General features: G+C 49.7%; 1 protein-coding gene across 1 annotated transcript in view; it reads left to right on the plus strand.

Moving 5' to 3' along the window:
- Nucleotides 1-20,375, plus strand: part of CAPN13 (calpain 13) — a 131,678-nt gene that overhangs the window by 82,501 nt on the left and 28,802 nt on the right. Inside the window, exons 6-10 of the mRNA XM_072937958.1 lie at nucleotides 951-1,066; nucleotides 6,270-6,403; nucleotides 11,662-11,836; nucleotides 12,727-12,801; nucleotides 17,381-17,466. Of these exons, the coding sequence (XP_072794059.1) occupies nucleotides 951-1,066; nucleotides 6,270-6,403; nucleotides 11,662-11,836; nucleotides 12,727-12,801; nucleotides 17,381-17,466 (586 nt within the window). The remainder of the gene's footprint in view (nucleotides 1-950; nucleotides 1,067-6,269; nucleotides 6,404-11,661; nucleotides 11,837-12,726; nucleotides 12,802-17,380; nucleotides 17,467-20,375) is intronic.

The raw sequence follows: 20,375 nt of genomic DNA on the forward strand, positions 1-20,375 counted from the left end.
GTGGCCCTGACATGGGTAGGAACGGCACAAATATTAGCAAAGAAATACATAAATCTGTTTTCCCCAGTTGTAGGGGGCACCATTGCCACTGATGCTGACAACAAAATTCGCTGTAAATTTTAGCTCTGGGCACCTCTGGCAAATGAAAGTAAGGCAAGTTGGCCCATCAACTCTGCTGAAGCCTGGCTGGGGCTCTCTTGACCTCCCTACCATCACCATGGCACCACCACCACCAGCACTAATGCCCATCACCAATTCCCCCATCACCCCCACCACCCCATCACTGCGCCACCCATCACCACCCCCACTCCCATCACCTCCATCATCCCCATCACCACCTCCACCACCCCATCACTGCGCCACCCATCACCACCCCCACTCCCATCACCCCCATTACCATCCCCACCACCCCATCACTGCGCCACCCATCACCACCCCCACTCCCATCACCCCATCACCACCCCCACCACCCCATCACTGCGCCACCCATCACCACCCCCACTCCCATCACCCCCATCACCCCCATCACCCCCATCATCACCCCCACCACCCCATCACTACGCCACCCATCACCACCCCCACTCCCATCACCCCCATCACCCCCATCATCACCCCCACCACCCCATCACTATGCCACCCATCACCACCCCCACTCCCATCACCCCCATCACCCCCATCATCACCCCCACCACCCCATCACTATGCCACCCCATTGCCACCCCTACTCCCATTACCCCCACCACCCCCTTAACCACCACCATCACCTCTGTCTTAATTGGAACTATCTTGTTCCTTCTCTATTTTGCTTGAAACTGACTAATGAATCCTTTCCCCAATTCTCTCTCAGACAAAAAAAAAAAATACATTATTCTGAAGGAAGTGTGCTGACTCTGTGAAAGGCATGGAGTGGAACTTCCAGGTGTGTCCAGTCAGCTTCTATCCCTTTGCAGGAGATTGCTGGTTCCTGGCAGCACTGGGCTCCTTGACACAGAACCCACAGCATCTGCAGAGGATCCTAGCAGACCAAAGCTTTTCATACCAATATGCGGGGATTTTCCGTTTCCGGGTGAGTGTGCTGCTGGGATGCTCCCTAAATGGGATTGTCTGGAGCACAGGGAGGTGACTGTCTTGAATGTTCTCTTGGTGCAGCAGCCCAAGGTGTGGAAGAGACACTCATGTGTTAGTTACTCTGGTTAGCTCACAAAAAGAATTTGAGCTTATGATATGACAGCACATAGAGAAGATGAGAGTTAAAATGTTTTCATGTAAATAAAAAGAAATGGTAGAAACAATCAGCAAAAGAAAAAGAGTCATTGATCAAGAGCCCTGGACGTCATTGAGATTTTGTCTGTCTATTCCTGGGCCATGTCTTGTTATTTTGATTACAGTAGCCTTAGAGTGAATTGTAACATATGGTAAGATAAGTTATCCTTCATTATTCATAATTCTTTCCTCAAAAATATTTTATTTTGGTAATTCTTGCACATTTATTCTTCTGTGAGAATTTATAAATCATTGTTTCTAATTAAAAGGAAAGCCACTGAGATGCAGAGTGGAGCAGCATTAAATTTATTAATTTGGAAAAATTAATTTTTATTATTATAATTATTCCTTTTCAAAAACATCCTCTATCTTTCCATTTATTCAGAACTAGTTTTATGCCCTTCAATAAAATGTTATAGTTATGTTTTGATATTGGTGCTATCCTCTTCTTGATAAATGTATTCTCAAATATTTTACAATTTTGTAGCTAATGTGAATGATTTTTCTAACTAGATGTTGCTGAAAAAATGAAAGCTATTCCTTATTTTGTATTAAAGTGTCTCTAGCCACCTTACCAAATTCCTTTATTAGTTCTAATATTTTTTTCTTTAGTAGAGTCTGGATTTTTTTGGTCATCTGATATTATCTACAAATAAAGATAGTTTTGTCTATTCTTTTGATATTTATAGAACTTATTTTGCTCTTTTGCCTTGTTGCATTAATTAGAATGTTGCAATTTTGAATAGGAATGACAAGAGCAAAATGCTGCCTCCTCTTGATTTTAGTGACATACTTTCCTAGTCTGCCATCCTTTTAATCAATTTACTGAAGTTGGATTCAATTTGCTAAACATTTTATTAGAATTTTTGCCTCTATATCATTTGCAGAATTAGTTTCCAGTTGTTTGTTGTTTTTATTATTGAGTTATGCTAGCTTTTTAATATGAACCCATTGATATTTACATACTTTCACCTGAAATAATTTGTACAGTGGTTGTTAATCATTGATTATCTGGTCTTTGAAAGTAAAATAGGCAATAGTTAAGGTTTCTGGACCTACTTCCTTTTTAAGTGTGATTTCTTTAACTCTTCCAGCATGTTCAATAGCTATTGATCTGCTTGGTTCTCATTTTTTCTGGAGTTAGTTCTTGAAATTTATACTTTGCCAGGAGAACCAACTGTTTCTTCTGTAGTTCCAAATTTATTGACCCAAAGTTTCTTATGTCATTCTCTGAAATTTTATTCAATTCCTTCTAATCTGCAGTTAAATCTACTTTATCAATCAACCCCTACATTATATTTTTATTTTTCCTCTTTTCCTTAATCCAGCTTTTCTGAATCCAGCAAATATGTTGTATTGGATTTTGAATGACTCAACGTTTCAATTTTCATTGTTCTTTATATTATTTTTCTTTTGGGATTTTGTTTTCTATGTAATTAATTTTGATTTTTTTTTATTAATACCTATTTACTTTCTCTTGGCTGGTTTTTTTTTTCTGAAACTATACACTTAATATTCTGGGGTTTTTTGTTCGTAATAAAAGCTTTTGAGGCTATAAATTCTCCTCTCAGATCTTATCCATAGGTTTTAATATCAAATGTCTTTTATTAATTTTTAAGATAATATGTTTTTAGTTTTGATTAAGTTTTTATTGAAGTATAGTCTGTTCACAATATTGTGTCAATTTCTGGTATACTAGATTACGTTTTATAGGGGATCATCTCTTGCTTGTAAAGTTTTAGACTTATTAGATTATGACCAGAAAATATAATTCATAAAAATCTCTACGTCTAGAACGTTATTAAACTTTTATTTATGGACAAGTCCAGAACAGTTTTTTTATAAATGTACCATGGATATACAACAAGAATATGTATTATCCAGTGGTTCTGAGTTTGATATATGGAATCAAGCTTTCTGATTTGCAGATTGTATTATCTGCAATTATCTCTTTTACCTTGGCTTATTTTTTTGTCTGTTTAATTTGTCATATTCCAAAAGAGGTGAATTAAAGTCCTTCCCCAACGTTATAGTTTAGAGGGTTCCTCTTAGGTTTTCAGGTGTTGTGGCTTCATACTTTTCCTGCTATATTCTTTGGTGCTCAAAGATTTATGTTCTTGCTTTCTGGCTGTTGGCATAAAGCTTACACAATACCCCTCTTTGTTACATTTAATACTCCCAGCCTTGAATTCCTGTTTATGATATTCACATTACTACTCCAGCTTCCTGTTACTTACATTTCCTATTATATCTTTGCTCATCCCTTCACTATCAATTTCATTTTCATTATGTTGCAAGTATGTTTCTCATGAAGCACTTTCAAATCTCATTGCTCACTATTGTTTCTTTCACTCGTCATTTTCCCTTACTAAGATTTTTGTTCTAATTTCATCCTCATTAGGTAGGAGTAGCTCCTTGAATAGTTTTCTCAGATTACATGAGTGTTTTTTCATTTGCTCTTTCATAAGAACAATATTTTAGTTGGGTTTAGGATTCTTGGATCATAATCCCTTTCCTTAAGAATCTGTAAACATTTTTTTCCATTGTCTTGTACCTTCCAGTGTTGCAGAAGAACAATCCAATGCTAACCTATCCTCTTGACCTTGTATGCAGCATATTCTTTTAAATTACAAGTTTATAAGAGGCCCTGTCTCTCCTTGGCTCATAAACTTCTCTAGAATATGTCCAGATATATGCCTTTTTATAATTAATCTTGCCTGGAATTCACTGAGCTCTTTCATTCTGAAGACGTGCCTCCTTTTTCTGTTCAGCTGTTTCCCTTTATTTTTCTCAGGGTGTCCTCTTTTATCCTGTTCTCTCTTCTGAAGTCTGATTATTTGCGAGCTAGGTCTTCTAACGAGCTCCCAGATGATGCTGATGTTGCTGGTCCAAGGATCACACTGAGGAGTTAGCTAGAGGATGCAGGATTTAGCTGTGTCTGGGCTCACCTGAGGGCTGCAAGTGTTGGTGGAGTGACAGGTGTTAAGGACAAACTGAGGTCTAGGCAGGACACACTTTGCCCTTCTGGGTGGTGAAGAAAGTCCCACAGTTCCCCAGAAACAGCTACAGTGCTGACCTCTGTACATCTCTTCTCATCCTTCTGAGCTTGGGCACTGCTCTCTGGAAAGGACCCAGTGCCAGGGCAACTTGGATGCTTTGCCCCAAACACTTCTGATTTCCTTCAGATGCTTGGGTATTGGCCTAATAGCTCCAACCTGCTTCTTAAAGGGTGTAATAGATGTGATCCACGTGTCAGCCCTCCTCACCCAGAGAAGTGAACCCGGAACCACAGGTCAGTGGTTCACCACCAGTCAGGCCATTTGCATCCTCTCTGGGAACAATGATCTTATCTGAGGTTCCCTTTGTGTAGGGAGAGCAAATCTGGTGAGCATTACTGGTGTGGGAACATGCGAGAGCCAGTGGAACCAACCAGAGGAGCTCATTCAAGCCAGGGCTCACTTCTTCTCGATGGCCTACTGTGTGCCAGGCACCATCCTAGGTGCTGAACAAAAAGACTATTGAAAAACAGTTCCTACTTTCAAAACTGTGGTCTCACTTTCACACTCTGATCTGATCCCAGTCACAGGATGAGGTAGTTCTTACTCTTACCACCATTTAACAGATGAGAAAACTGAGTCACAGAGAATAAATGTCTTACTGAATATCTCTTGCTGGGGTCACTAAAGGCAAAACCAGGACATGAGCACATGAGCACAGCTCCACTGACCGGGCAGTGTATACATCTTGCTATCCACTTGAACCCGAAATCCAAATTAGTCTGTCCTGCCAGTACCCCTTTCTAGGAGCTCGGATAAGCTTCTTTGGTGCTTCCGACATGTTTCACTGTAATAGCATCCCTGTTGGCTCCTGTACCTCTTATTGCAGCTGGGACTCAGATCCACAGCTGTGCTGGAACCAGCTCCAGGGCACTGGTTCATCAAAGACTATGAGAACATCTTCTTTGTTTTGTCGCCACTGACATCTCTGTCTTGGTCTCCATCTCTGTTTTCAAAGTGTGTCCCCGCCTGGATGCAACAGCCCCACATCTGGGACATCCAGCTGTGGGCAAGGCCTGGTGGATAGCTCCCTGTCACCGCCGAGCAGATGATTGATCGCATTCACCCAGCTTTATTCTGAGCCCACCTGTCAGAGACTTGCCTGTGACTTACTGAAGCTGTAAGCCCTATTGCTTATCCAGTGCAGGGGAGACCAATGAACAAACTCCAAAAAGCTGGCTTTGTTATGAATTTTCCTCATTTGGCGATGTCCCCAGGTGAACCATTAAGAGTTGAATGCTGAGGCTGAAAATAGTCTGTTTCGGAGGGGAACATCTGGTTCGTTTGCTCTGTTAGCAGTTGCAGCGCCAGCCCACTTTATTCCTGCTGCTCTGAAGGCCGGGCCAGCTTGTCGTGAGGAGAGCAGGGCCAGAGCTAGGCTGTAACTGCTCAGTCCTGAGCAACCTCACCGTTCATTCGGCCTCCAGGCGTCCGCCCACACCATCCCTGCCGTCTGGGATGCCTTCCCTGTCTCCTTGTCTCCAGCTGGAATCCTGCCTCCTCCCTCAGACCTTCAGCTCCCGGCAGACTCTCCTTCCCCATCACAACACTCTGCATCTCCCATTCTCCTTTGGTGTTCAGCATCCACTCCCCCTACCTCCACTGTGTACACAAGGTGGACCTGTGGGGTCCATGTGTTGAAAGCTCACAAAGGACTTGTCAAAGTGAGGCAGGAGTTTGTAGCAAAGTCCAGCTGGAACCCAAGTCCCCTTCCTCCCTGCCTGTATTTTCCTTAATTAACTTGATCTGTGACTCATCTGTCCATGGAGATGACAGGCTGGTCCCCTGTTCACCGACCTGGGCTGGGATTTTGTTCTGGAAAGACTTCGTTGTGGCGTTGTGGAGGTCATGTGGTGATGGGGGTTTTCTTTTGGCCTGGGCTGGGTGGCCAGGGGCTCCTTCCTGCCACAGTTCTACTAAGGCATGTATTCCTCTCTCTCTCCCCTCCAGTTCTGGCAGTGTGGCCAGTGGGTAGAAGTGGTGATTGACGATCGCCTGCCTGTCCTGAACGAGGAGTACCTATTTGTGGAGCCTTGCAACAAACAAGAGTTCTGGCCCTGCCTGCTGGAGAAAGCCTATGCCAAGTAAGGATGGGCCCACCCTCTGCCCAGGGCCTGGATACTGGCCCTGCCTGCCTGGCCACTTAACCGGACAGATGCTCCCCACCAGCCAGCCCTAGGACTTTTAGCAGCTCTGCTGAATGCAAGCAGTGCCCTTGGGAGCATCGGAGCCTTTGCCACCTCCCTAGGCATCCTCTAAACAATCACTGTGTGCAAGTCTGTGTTGGAGCTATTGGGAGGGACCCAGAGACACATAGCAAGGGGTAGGCAGAGCAGGGCTGGACAGAGAGAGGCATTGCCTGATACTTTTGCACGGGCTGGTGTACGGGCCCAAATAAAATATAATGTCATGGTCAAAGTCCACTGAGAGGGCAGAGGAGAGAGAGAACAGTTCTGACTTTCTGACTCACTACGTCAGCTGAGGCTGCACCAGGAGGTGTATTGAATGAGACCTTGAAGGATGGGTAGGATTTCAACAGGGGGAGAGGAGATAGGTACATGGGGGAGGCATCCCCAGCAATGGGACTGATTTGAGCAGTGACCCAGGGTCCCCCTGAGGCTGCGGTGAGACTGCATTTGTGTATCGGGGCAGGGCGGGAGCTGCTGCTTATTATACACTCCCAACACCATGAGTCAGGGGCGACCTTCTGGGGTTAACAAGCTCAAGGTCTTGTACACTCCCCAAGTCACATGTTTCACAAAGACAATTTGGGTTGCTTTTATTCAACAGATTTTATTGTGCATTTTACCATAGCCCAGGCACTGTCCTGGGCACTGGAACAGACTCTCAGGCTGGCTCACATGGATGTGTGCATGAGTACGTGTGTGTGTATCAGTTTGTGTGTGTATGAAGTCGCTGTCATTGAGACCCACACAGGGTGGGGGCATGTCAGAGCTAGAAATCAACACTGGGAGACCAAAGGACAGAGGTCCACACATTTCAGGAGAAAATGAATAGCAGAAGGTGTCGCGGAACCAGGTTACCCAAAGATCTTCCTCACCGACCCCTCGTATGACAGTTGGGGAAGCCAAGACTCTGAGGAGGGATGCAATGACAGGTATAAGTGGGCAACCTGAGCCTACTGAGGTCTTTGGCCGTTTGACCAAGGGACATCATTGGGCAAGACTAAAGACCCGCCCCGTCCAGTCCTGGGCCCCGAGGAGTGGTGACAACCCCACAGACCACCCAGTCCCTGTCCTGTGGAGGGCACATCTCAAGAGCTCTTCTTGTGCATCCTTTCTTTTGATACAACTTGTACAAAACTAAAGCAGTTGCTCATTCCCTGTGTTGGGAAGAGCTGGTCAGTAGCATTTGAGAACGAAGCCCAGATAACGGGCAGGGGGGTTGAAGCATTCCGTGTGTTTGGGGAGGTTAATTCACTTCTAAGCTACTTATACAAACACTGCCATTATCTTTCCAGGGTGGACTCCACGCTCACCACTCCGGGGCCTCGCTTTTCCCTTATTGAAAGGGGGTTAGAGCGGCAGTTTACTTGGAGAATTAGAAAGCTCGCAGATGAAATGATGACTTTGACCCCATTTTGTTAACAGCTGACCTAAAGCAATCATTCAGCTTGAAAGGAAATGGGAAACTGGACCCAGAATCCACAATCCCCTGCCTGAAGAAATCTAGCGCAGGAGAAAATGTTTCAAACACTGAAGCTACTTAAAAGATTTCCTTCCATCCAATGAAGGAGCTTACAGAACACAGGAGGAAATCAAAAAGAATTATAGTACATCAGAGCTAGACTGGGCCTCTGTCAGCATCAAACCTTACCTTCTTTGAAAGATGAGGAAACGGAGGCTCAGTGGGGTGAAATGACTTGCCCAAGGTCAAGGCAAGTGTTTGAGGCCGAGCTGGGATCAGATCTGTCCTCCCCAGTCACGTGCTTTTCCATCATTCCTTGATACTGTCAGTCCTATAGGAAGAGGATTTGTCTTTTTGCTTCTCTGGAACACAGTGTTTGGCACACAGGACCGCAGTGCAAGCGTGGAGAACCCACCCATCCTGGTGGACATGGTCCCCTTTCCCGCCCAGAGTGTAGGCAATACCAAGTCAACACATGGACTCCAAACTTTCAGCCATCCTTGTGGCTGTGGAATCTGCAGATGAACTGGTCAAGTGAGTCAGATGTGCGGGGAAAAGAGATCTATGTTTGCAGGTTTTTCCCCCTCAAGGGTCATCGGATAGGAGAGTGGGGAACAAGATCTGGTAGGCTGCATAACATCCTCCCTGGATCTCTGCAGCTCAGAATTGCAGCCTTTCAGCAACCTTTCTGGCTGCTGTATGACATCTGAATTCTTCCCTCTCCTATCATTGCCAGGCAGGTAGACATTTCCCCCAAATGAGGCTGCAGTGGAGTTAAGAGAACAAGGAGCTCTCAGAATTCCTGGGATCAGGTGACAAGGCATAGTGACAGATGTGGCGAGCTCAGTGCTCTCTATCTTCCCTTCCTTTTCCATGTCCTGTGAACAAAGGGGGTAAGAAGAGTTGCCATGTCCCCGAAATGCCAGCGGGATCCATGAGCTCATGTTTGTAAAAGCAGGGTGAGAGCTCCTTGTCCAAACCCTCAGCTGCTGCTGGGACAGGCTTTGTGGGCATCCTGGAGACAGGGAGAGAAGGCTGTGGGGAGCTGAGAGAGGGGGCTGCTGGCCCTTGCGTTAGGTGTCTCGGTGGTGACTGCGGAAGGGCATGGGTGCACGGCATCAGACCCTGAGGCAGTGGACCTGCAATGATGGGACAGAGCCAGCAGATGCTTTTCTGGAAGTGGCTCCGGTGCAGCTCAGCCAGGGAGGGCCCTGAGCATCACCAGAAAGGGGGCATGGCGTTATGGGAGGTCATGCTGGTGGGCTCTGGAACAGGTTCCAGAACCCTAGTCTGGGTTGACTTCTGGCACCCTCAGCAAAGCCCTCTTAACCTGGGACCCAGAGTCAGGAAGTGTGGGAAATCAAGTGAGTCAGACACTGAGACCCAGCGCGGCATGACCCTAGCCAAAGGGAAGCTTTGCCATTGACTGAGCAAACAAGCCGGAGATAAGAGTCTAAGACTGACCGAGCATAACCCCAGTCAGAGAGAGGGAGAGACAGAAAGAGATTTAGAACCAGTTTAGGAACAAGTTGAAATCCATCTGTCACCTGGTTTATGTAGAATGACCCTCATGTTCTGTGTTTCCTTAGCTTTCGTTAATTCAAGAATCTCTCAGCCATGCACGGCATTTGTGTCTGGGATGGTGTTTGATCGAGAGTGGTAGCTTGATGCGTATTTGCTGGAGTGAGTTTCCATGAACTCTGGGTGATCCCCAGGAGTGATGGCTGAGGTGGCAATGTGGTGAGAGAGGGGTGTCTGAGGTGCCCCAGAGTTGATCCATCAACCTCACTGTTTCCGGGTGAACAACTGAGGACTGGGAGGGGTCTTGTCTGAGGCCAAGGACCCTCCTGGAGGTGGTGGCAGGGATGGACCTACACATGATCCCCGCATGGTTTTGCATTTCTAGAAAGCAAGCCACAGTTGGAGCTTCCCTATGGCCAGCAGCTTGTGAGCAGCTCAGCCTCTGCTTGCCCCTCAGGGACAGGAACGTTCAGGCCCCTGGCCTGGGGCAATGGTGAGGGACACACCCACTGAGTGGTTTTAACACCAGGAGGCAGGATCTCTTGCCCAGCTTGGCCTTAGCTCTTTGTTGTTGTGGGTTTCCCCTGCCTATATTTTAGGATTCCATGGCAACCTTTCCAGTTCACCCCACTGACAGGAACATGAGTACTCAAAACAAATCTGACCTCCTCTGGCCTCTGCTTCAGTGGTTCTTCTTCTGATCGATAAATCCACCCTCTCTCCAGGGGACATCAGTCAGCCCATCACTGGCCCCCTCCCACTGTGCTCTTCCGGCTCCAGGAACCTCCCCAATTTGATTCTTCCTCCCCAGAATGCCCGTCCCACTGTGCTAACCCGAATAAAACTCAACTCAGAGCTGTGTCCCCTCTCAGAAGCCTTCCTGGGGGCCCTAAGGCACTCCCTCCCTTCCAAGGTGATGCACGTGCTCTCATAGCAGACAGACACCCAAGGAAGGCAGAGCGGCCTGATGAGTGGTTCTGAAGGGGAAGCGTCTCAGTGGGGAGTGCTGTTGTGAAGGGAGTGACAACTTGGGCTGTGGAAGCAGGGGAGCAGGGACTTGCTGGATCTGTTGATGCCACAGCAAGCCCCCCCCACTGTGAGCAGACACCCTCCATGTGCTGTACGTGCCCCCTCTGGCAGCACCCTGCAGCTGCCCATTGAGGCTGGCACGTGCCCATTCCCCGGATGAGCAAAGGGGGCCCTTGAAAAATTCAACATCCTGCCTGTGACTGAGAGCTCATGAGAGGGGAGCCCAGAGTGGGCCTGAGCAGTTTGGCTTTTGAATCTGGAGACTAACTGCCTCGCTCTTAGGGGACGGGCTACTCAGGTCGGGGGAGAATTGGGAGGAAGGCAGACACGGGGCAGTAAGGACAGGCATTTCTCAGGGTGTAGGTCCAGAAGTAGCAAGCCCGTGGGAGAGGGGGATGAGGTGCTTTGGAGAACAGGTAGGAGAGCTTTAAGTGGTTTGTCTTGGGGCTGTGTTATGTAAGACTTGTCCCCACCTGTGTTACCTTCAGTGACGTCAACTGCCTGAGGATTCTGGGGTGAGTGGGTTAGTTCTAGGAATGAATGGGGCTTCTGGATCAGGCTTTGCACAGGGTGAGAGCGGAGGCTGCCTGTGACCATGGTGGGTGTCAGGGTTGTTGACTGCGGGCTCTTAGAGGGCAGGAACGGGGTCTCACCCATCTTTGAACGCTCAGTGCCCAGCAAGAGACCCTGCACATGTAAGTACTTACCGTTGTTGCCAAACTAAGTGGGAAACAGTGGATCCTCAGGATAATGAGAGCCGAGATTTATTAAAGGCTTCCTGAATGCCAGGCATGATGCTCAGCCCTGCCCTATGAGGTTAAGTTAACTTGTCCAGGGCCAAACAGCTAAATATCTGGTGAGACTGGGATTAGACCCCAGGCCTGTGGCTCCAGCATCTGCGCTCCTAACCTCTACACCAGACTGCCACCTGCAGGGCAGCCCAGGCCCGGGAGACCAGGGGAAGGAAGTGGTAAGGGTGGTACATCACTTTATCTTATCCAGGGGAATGGAAGGTGGGTGGGTGGCTCTAGCCTGGGGTGAATGGGGAAGTCCTTCGCCCAGGAAGTATGCAGAGGTCTGGTGTGCAACCTTCCTTCCTGGAGGCATTGAAGGCACCACAAGGGTTGATCTTTCTTTCGCCCAGGTTTCATGGGTCCTATGTCAACCTGCACTATGGCTACCTCCCTGACGCCCTGATGGACCTCTCGGGAGGGGTGGTCACCAACATCAGCCCGCATGTCTCCTCGCCTGACCTGGTGATGATGGTGAAGAAGGCAGCCGAGGCTGGCTCCCTGATGACCTGCGGCACCCTGACTGGGGTGAGTAGAACAGGAATCTCGTTGCAGTGGTCCAAGCCTTTCCTCAGGAGTGTTCAGCCACTGGCCCATTCAGCTAGGAAGGGGAGTGGCCAAGTGGCTGTCATGGTGGAGCACTGATGCTGTGCTTTACCATCATCATCTCATTTAATCCCCCCAATAGCCCTCCATCTGAAAGAGGGCCTGCAGAATTCACTAGCAGAGGAGGAAATGGGTTCAGAATGGTTAAGCAAAATGCTCACCATCACACAGCCAACAAGTGGCTGAGCAGGGTTCACATGTTGTCTGACTCTGAAGCCTTTGCCTAGTGTTTCCCTGTGACCAGGAACAGTGTGATCCGGAGTGGCCGTGGGGGAGGGGTTTGATTCTCACTGGCTCCAAGGGCAGAGCTTGGATGATCCTCCAAATTATTTGAGTTTGTTCTAAGACAGCCAACGCCCCCCATGAGGACACTTCACTCTTTAAATGTGTGCTGTGAGTCACACATCCCTAGTCTGAAAGGCCATCTGAAACCTCAGATGCACTTTAAACTCACAGCAAGGAGATGGTGGGTCTTCCTGACTCCTCCGAAATGCCCAGCAGATGTGTTTTGTGTTGTGTCTCGATGATGAGTGATTGGAGGAGCAAGCAGCCCAGATCCTCAGGACTCAGTGGGATTCTGTCCACCATGAAGTGTTCTCTGGAAGATAAAATGCCTGGAGCCTCAACCACCCAACAGCCTCCAAACTTTGCCTCTCTAGGAAAGAGCTCCAGGAATATAAGCCATTCTAATGCTGGAATCAGTGGGATGCTTCTCATCTGGCCACAGCTCAGCTGCTGACTGTATTGTGCTTTTCTGTGTCTTTGAGGAACGTGTGAATGTTTAATGCTTAGTCTGCTTTTCTCCTTTGAAGCCGATGAGTGAGTCCACGAGGATGGCGAATGGGCTGGTGAGTCGGCATGCCTACACGGTGACCGGGGCTGAGCAGGTAAGGCTCCCTGTGAACACTGTGCCCCAGTGTGCTCACTCCCCTAAACAGGAGTCAGAATCACGTGCCTCAGTGAGCCCCACAAAGCTGACACGAGTCCTGATCACCCTTGGCCTCCACCATGTCCTTGCCCATCCTGGACAACCTCATTTCCTCTTCATCCAGAAGTTCTAGTACCCAGCATCCTCATCCTTCAGGGACCCCCAGAGATCTCACTATCCTTAAATGACCTCAGACAGGCTGAGTGTCTAGCCAGACAGAGGGATTAACCCAAAGTGAAAGCAGAATTAACTACCCAGTCGACTCTGGGGGAAGTTTTACCCTGAAAGTGTTTTATCTGTGACGTACCAATCCAACTGCTCCCACAAAGACACTCCAAAATGCAGGGGCTCAAGCAGGATACAGTTCATTTCTCTCTGGGTAGCAGGTGACTCCAGAGCTGGGAGGTAGCTTCTACCTGTGAGCCCAGGGCAGCTGCTCCAGGTCCCCTCATCTCCCAGCCAGGGGAAGAAAAAGAGGCCGGGGACTGACACACCCAGAAGGAAGGCACATCTCAGTCAAGGCACAGCCCATGTTCTCTCAGATCCCATTAGTCGGGACCGAATCACATGCCACCCAGTGGCCCAAGGATATCTGGAAAACAGACCATCTAGTCAGGCCACCATGTGCCCAGCTAAAGCATTACTCCCACGGAAGAGGGGAAGATGGCTCTTCGGGGACAGTCTTTCCCTTTAATGCCACAACCAACTTTGGGTGGACAAAAATGCATGTTATCACTGTGTGCAGTATCGTTTGGTCCATAAAACATGACCAAAGTCCAGCCTCCTCCACTCGTAAATGAGAAGCTGAGGCTTGGGAGGGGACAGTCAGGGGGACACAGCTACTTGAAACGGCTGGGCCTAGACACCACGTCTCCTCACTTCCCGTCTCCGCGTCCCCTGCAGGCGTGCGGGGACACACTCCCTGACCTTGTGATGATCTCCCACAGCTGCTCCCCCATCTCTGTACTTCTCACAACTCACGAGGTCCAATAAGGTCTCCTAGGCCCTAAGAGACAGTGTTGCAAACTCCAGGGTCCATTTTTCGTGGGTATTTACGAGCCAAGGAATGCAGAGTATCAGGTTCTATTTCTGGCCTGTGTCTCGTATTTGCCCTCCCTCTCTGGGTGTCAGTCTGTCTCTCCTGTCCACTGACCTGAGGCCGGTTGCTCCATTGTTTTGTGTTTGGGTGACTGTTCCAATTTGCAAAACAGAGACAACACATGTGTCTCCACCCTGTCTCCCTGAGGAAATCAGCACCAAAATGCTGCCGCTGCCTAGACCTGGAGGAGAGTAGGCACCTAATAAATGCTCATTGGATCAATGGGTGAGTGCCCTTGCATGAGTGAATGAATGCCTTTGTCCTCGGCCTGTGAAGATGACATCACTGACCCTCCATCATAGAATGTATGGAAAGGTCTCAAAAGACATTTCCCACAAGCACCGAAGGGGCCCTGCTAACCCAGGCCAGATGCCATCCCGGTCAGAGCGGCTCCGGCTGCTCTTCCTCTGGAATCTCCCACGTCTTTCTCCGAATTCTCAGCAGAGACAGACAATACCATCATCACAGCTGGCCACAGCTGGGCATTCAGCTCTGTGTAGCTCCCCGTCCTGGATGTGGACAAGTCTAGGCGAGGGAGAGTAAATCAGTTTTCTTGTGTGCCGACCTCAATCAATTGGCAGTGCTGCCTGGATTACTGTGTTGACAAGACTTTGGCTCTGCTTCCAGATTTGGAAGAAGAGAGCTGTGACGTCTGTGCTGGGCATGGAAGGAGGGGGCCATGGTCCCTGCTGATGTGCCTGTCGCTCCTGGACAAGGCCCCCTTTAATACATGGAGACAGCCTTTGTTTATCCTCCGAACACGGGGCAGAAGGGACTTGTGTATCCAGAGGTCCAGATGGCCTTGGAATATGAGTCCTGCAGCAGCTGGGCATAGGGATGGCAGCAATGGCCGCTTACAGAGCGGCCAAGGAAACGCCTTGGGCCAAGGTCATGGATATGAACTCGCGAGTCAAAATGTGGGCTCAGGGGGTTTGGGCTCCCGATGACTTTGCTCACAGCTCAAATGTTTGATTCCCCAGAGCACACACTCTGAGTTGTTCTTATAATACACAGAGCAGTCTGAATAGGACACCCCCCCATGATGATAGGTGACAAAGACCTGTCCTGTATGGTCCATCCCTGCCATTCCTGCCATTCTGTGGCCGCTGGTGCTTCCTAGCAAGTGCTTTAAGGAGCGCCAGCCCGGTTAGATGCTCTGTGAAAGCAATTTTCCAAATGCAGCTCACTGTACCCCTATTTGGAGATTCACAATGGATATTAGCCTTTTAAAGGCTCTGAGAAGGCCTGTATTAACAATACAGTTTGGTTTTAATCTACCATTAGCCATGAAACCATCTTTTCTAGGAGTAACTATTAACAGCCTATGGAACTAGCATTTAAGAGAATACTTTTAAGGAAATATTATCTGAGGACAGATAACCTAGATCTCCTCTTGCCCAGTGGTACCCTTTCAGAGAGATCTGACCAGGGTCAGGGTACAGTCAGTAGCCAGGAGAGTGAAGCCAATAAGCCAGCCCAGCCCATTCTCAGATGCAGCTGTGATGTTGGCTTCGAATGTGACCCCTGAGCCACCTGGCCATGATCCACATGATCATCAACAGGACACTATCAAAAAGAAGTGACCCTGTTAGACAAGGGCCCAAGAACTTGACTTGATTAAAGATTCTTCCTCCAGAAGGAGGAGGTTGTAACTCCGACCACAAGAGCTAAGATTAAACCAGCCCATAAATGCAGTGTGCTTTTTAATCTGCTCATCCTCCCTCTGGGCGGGACACAGACAGGAAGATAAATGAAATTGGCATGTTTTATTCTGCACCTAGCTGGGGCGGTGACTCCCCTGGGCAAGGGGGTGCGTGTTTCTCGGCATGCCTCATTTAGCTCTGTTCTCAGCCCCTTCCAGTCACTGGCCACCCTTCTCCCCTACACCAGCCTGAGTCCCTGCTCTCCCTGAGGCACTGAGGGTGGCTCATTAAGCACTTTGGGCCACCAGACCACCATTTCTCACATCCCTGTACTATGGGCTTTGTCACGTGCTCGCAGTTAACAATGCAACGTGTGTAAAGCCTGGAGTGTGTGGGGGTGAGGCAGAGGGGGCACCCCTATGCCACATGACATTAAAAGTCAAAGTACCTTCCACTGTGGTGTCAGCCATATAGAACTAGACAGAAAAGAACCTCACCCAAGCCGGGTCCTTGGGCCCTCATCTAACTGCATTGCCCCTTCATGGTACTTCCCTATTGGTGAGCATGTACTGGCCCAGGGGTTACTTGCAAGGTCAGGGTCTCAGCTACATCCGAGAAGGGGCTGGGCCCTAGAGCAGCTGTGTCCTTTATCCACTCGCATTCCAAGGTTGAGAGCCTGGGCTTTGGAAACTGGCAGTAGCTGAGATCAGGATTCCTCCTTTGCCACTTACTGTGTGGCCTTTGGAAAGTTGCTCAACCTCTCTGATGCTCAGTCTCCTCCTCTGCATGATGGGAATTCTATATACATCTAGCTCAGAGGATAGAAGGACCAGCACACGTCACAGTCAGGCCTGGCTCCAAGTCCTGCCTCCACATACCAGTTTCATTTCCACATGGGAAGAGTCCCCTCGGGGCTTTCGCTGTCTCCTCTGCCTGGAATCACTGAACAAGTGCCCTCCTTCTGACACCCCTCCAGGCCTCCATCTCCTCAGACAACATTAGCATAGATCAATAGCACCGCTACAACTCAATCATGCTTTAATTCCTCTCACCAGGCTGAGGCCTCCTGGATCCAGGAAAGTAAGTTCAAAGGGCTGTGATTGTTTTGCTATAACTTTTCAGTGGTCTGCCCTCTGGCCTCAGTGGTCTGAAGAAGCACATGTGTCAGCCTCCACGAGTCTGGGAGCGATGATGATGCGGTCCCCTGGGGGAGGAAGGACAGCTCAGGCCATGGAGGTGCCTGCTCCCCGACGGGCAGGGATTGCAGGCTGGGGCTGGCTCAACTCCCGAGTCCTGGTCTTGCTCAGATCAGCCTCCTCTGCTGGCCTCACTCAGGACAGTGCTAGGGAGACCCCGCACATGTCCCGAGGGGCAGCTGGCAACGAAGCGGCTATTTCTGTGGAAGAGAGATGCTGGCTGTGGCAGGGTGTGTCGGAGGCTGGGGACGCATAAAGATCTCCCTTCTGCAGCCCGAGACACCATCCACCGATGTTTATCTGCTGTTAAGTCTCAGCTCACACAAGTTTTAGGATGCAGTCCTACAGAATGAGGAAGTTGCCCCTGCCCTTTGAGGTGCTGAGCAGAAAGGGGCCATTTTCTCTTTGATCTCATTCCAACTCCATGCCGGCGGAGACATTGATTTTTTCCCTTTCAATTTTTTTTCTGGCTGCAGCCAAATGAGGTCAGAAGTTAAATTAGTCCTTGGAGGTAAGAAGCAGCCGCATTCGTATTCCCTCTTTTCCGCTGACTTTTGCTGGCGAACACTGACAGTCTCCCTTTTCTGTTCTCCTCTGCAGGTTTGGTACAGGAGGAGCTGGGAATATCTCGTCCGCCTGTGGAACCCCTGGGGCAAGGTCGAATGGAGAGGGCCCTGGAGCGATGGGTATGGCTTCTGAACACCTCTCTCTCCCTCAGCGAGACCCAGTGTTTGGAGACGCACCCTGGCCCACAGGGGCAGCATACCTCACTCCTGCTGCGCACCTCGCTGCAGGTCTGTCCAGCTCACACCTACGTGTGACTGTTAGTCCGTCTTACACTCCCATGATGCCATGCGCCAAGCATCTATTAGACACCTGCTGTGTACTCTCTGTACTAAGTATACCATGCTGGGTGGGAGCTGTGGGATATAGACAGCTAACAAGAGTGTCTGTCCTCCAGAAGGTTATAGTCTTGCATTGAACCCATATACCAAGAAGAAGTAAAAAATAGAGAGGAGTTGGGGTGGGGCATGGCCGGAGCCAAGTTCTACATGGCAGGTGGGTATGGAGCGAGAGAGCCTCAGCCCATGAAGGGGTCCCATGGGATGCTGATCCTGATGATGCCATGGGATCAGGACAGAGAAGGCTTCATTCTGGGGGAATTGGGAGCTGAGGCAATGATCTGGTTTTTTTGGTTTTTGTTTTTAATTTTTTGACTCAGTCCACCTGTGTCATCCGTCCTGCCCTACCGGTCTAGATGCTCATGTGTAATGGGTGCCTGGACTGGCACCTTGCTATAGAAGGAGTGAGCAGGGCTAAGTGGGTCTCAGATGCCTCGGCTGGTTGTGTCCCCGGCAGCTGCTCTCTGTCCCAGCCGACTGGTGGGGACCCCACTGTGTGGTCAGTAGTCCCCAGGGAGCTGGGCTGGCGTTTCCCAGCTGCCAGGAGGACTAAGCCCTGGTCCCTGTCCCTTTGCTGACTGAGAGCGAGACGGCAGTCCCGAGAGGGATGCCAGGCTGGCGACAGGGTACTGGCTCGTCTCAGAACCCGGCAGGGCCCAGCCCCCGACATGTCTCTGAAGGCCTGTCTGTGTTAGACCCATGGAAAGTGTCGAGACACGTGGGCCTGCCATGGCAGCTTAGCGTGAAGGAGAACATGATCTGAAAGGAAATGCCATGCATTCATTCTTAACAGGAGAACAGGCCTCAACAAGCAGTGAAAATCAATGCAGGGAGAAGTGTGTTCTGGAGGTGAATGCAGAGTTGGCTGGTGTCCCCACCCTGAGCCTGATGCCCCAGGCTGGACGGTGACAGGGGCCACCCCATCCTCTGTGAGCCTCACAGCTGATGCCCCTGCGCGAGTGGGCTCGTGGCAAATGTGAGATGAACTTGCAGGGGGTATAGGGTGGGAATGCGAGAGAGAAGGGGAGAAAGAGAGAGAGTGAAAGAGGCGGACAGGGAGGAAACAGCCAACATGAATTCATAGAATAAACCTGGGTGTGACCTCAGATGCCCTCTGGAGAACAGGGCAGCTCGTCCCCCCTGCCTCACCCCTGCCTCACCCCTGCCTCGGAAGGGGATGAACTTGCAGAACCACGAACCACTGAACAATGTTTTTACTCACTGCTGCCCTTTCTCCTTTCATCCTGCCTCTATTCTTTCTTCCTCCCTGGGGGGAATCCTTGGCCCTTACCAGTCCTCCCTCCCAGTCACCACCCCAAGCTGCTGTACATGGGCCAGGGGCGATCTGATTAGCCAGAATCCCTGATTCGGGGGTGGCTGTTGCCCTAGGAATGAGGAAGGGCAAACAGCGGCGCGTTGCCCTTGAGGAGAAGAGGCAATAAATTCACACAAGCTGATGTTCTGCCCACGTCCCTCGTGCTAAGTAGCAAATGACCAGTGAGGGCAACAAAGGACCCCAGAGATCAGGGAAGAGAGGCTTCCTGTGCGTGGGCCTGCCTGTTCAGGGAAAGCTTCGTGGATGGGGTTGAACTGGAGTTCAACCGAAAAAAAAAAAATATGACTCACTTTGGAAGAGATCACTGGGTAGGCGAGAAGTGTCGGCCACTGTGCTGAGCCAGGAACGTTTGTAGCGTGTTCAGGGCCAACAAGCTGGCCTGAGGCAGAGGAACCCAAGAGGGAAGTGTTGGGAGCTGGAGCCAGAGAGCCTGACGCCAGCTTTGAGTTTAGATTTAGAGCCTCCAGGCACGGGGGTTCGTGAGGGCCTTTGAACAGGCTGGAGAAGTGTGCAGAGCAGGGCCGGGGGGTGGACCTGACAGCACCTGCCCTGGAGGACACATATCCTGGATGAGTACTGAGGTTCACCCTTCCCACCTGAATCCAGGCTGGAAGAAGGACGGGGCTTCACAATCACGTCTTCAGGCATTGGTCCATTTCCTACTTTTTAACGAGCAGAGACGGATGGCGAGAGTGGGTGGTGTATTCTCCACCATAATGGAAATTTCAGTCACACACACTTAAAGGCAAACTTGCATGAATCAATAGCATATTGATTTACACTACATTTATTTTCCGTTACACACTGCAGAAAATATAATCACTTAATTATAAAATTGCCATTTTACAATAGCACATCTGACTGGCTCAGCCTGCAGCCAGAAGCCTGAGTGGTCCCTGCCGCTCAGCTGGCACAGAGGTGGCCCAGGCAGGCCCTTGATGCAAGTCAGTCCCAGAGAAAGAGCTCATTACACTTTTGTGCCTCTGGGACCCGTGGCCTAGGCACACGCCCCTGCTTTAAGGGGTGAGCTGGGGCGGGACAGCTGCGGCCTTCTGCCCGTGAGGGTCTCCTCCTTCACCACAGACCCTAGAACTAGCTTCTGGAACACATTATCCCAGTGAAGTTGACAGCTTTAGTTATTAATTAAGGAAGCAAAATATTATGGGCATGCCCACTACATGCATTGGGTGAAGGCCCTTTGTCGATGATGTAAAGGTGAGCAAGGTCACTGATCTCACGGAACTTGGAGTCCAGTGGGGGAACGGCAAGAAACAAGCAAGCGATAAACAAGCACTAGTGACACTGGGTACTAAGTGCTGGGACAGGAATGGTATGGTGAGCCGTGGGGGCTCACAGG

This window comes from Vicugna pacos, chromosome 15 (genome assembly GCF_048564905.1).
Source record: "Vicugna pacos chromosome 15, VicPac4, whole genome shotgun sequence".
Lineage (NCBI taxonomy): Eukaryota > Metazoa > Chordata > Mammalia > Artiodactyla > Camelidae > Vicugna > Vicugna pacos.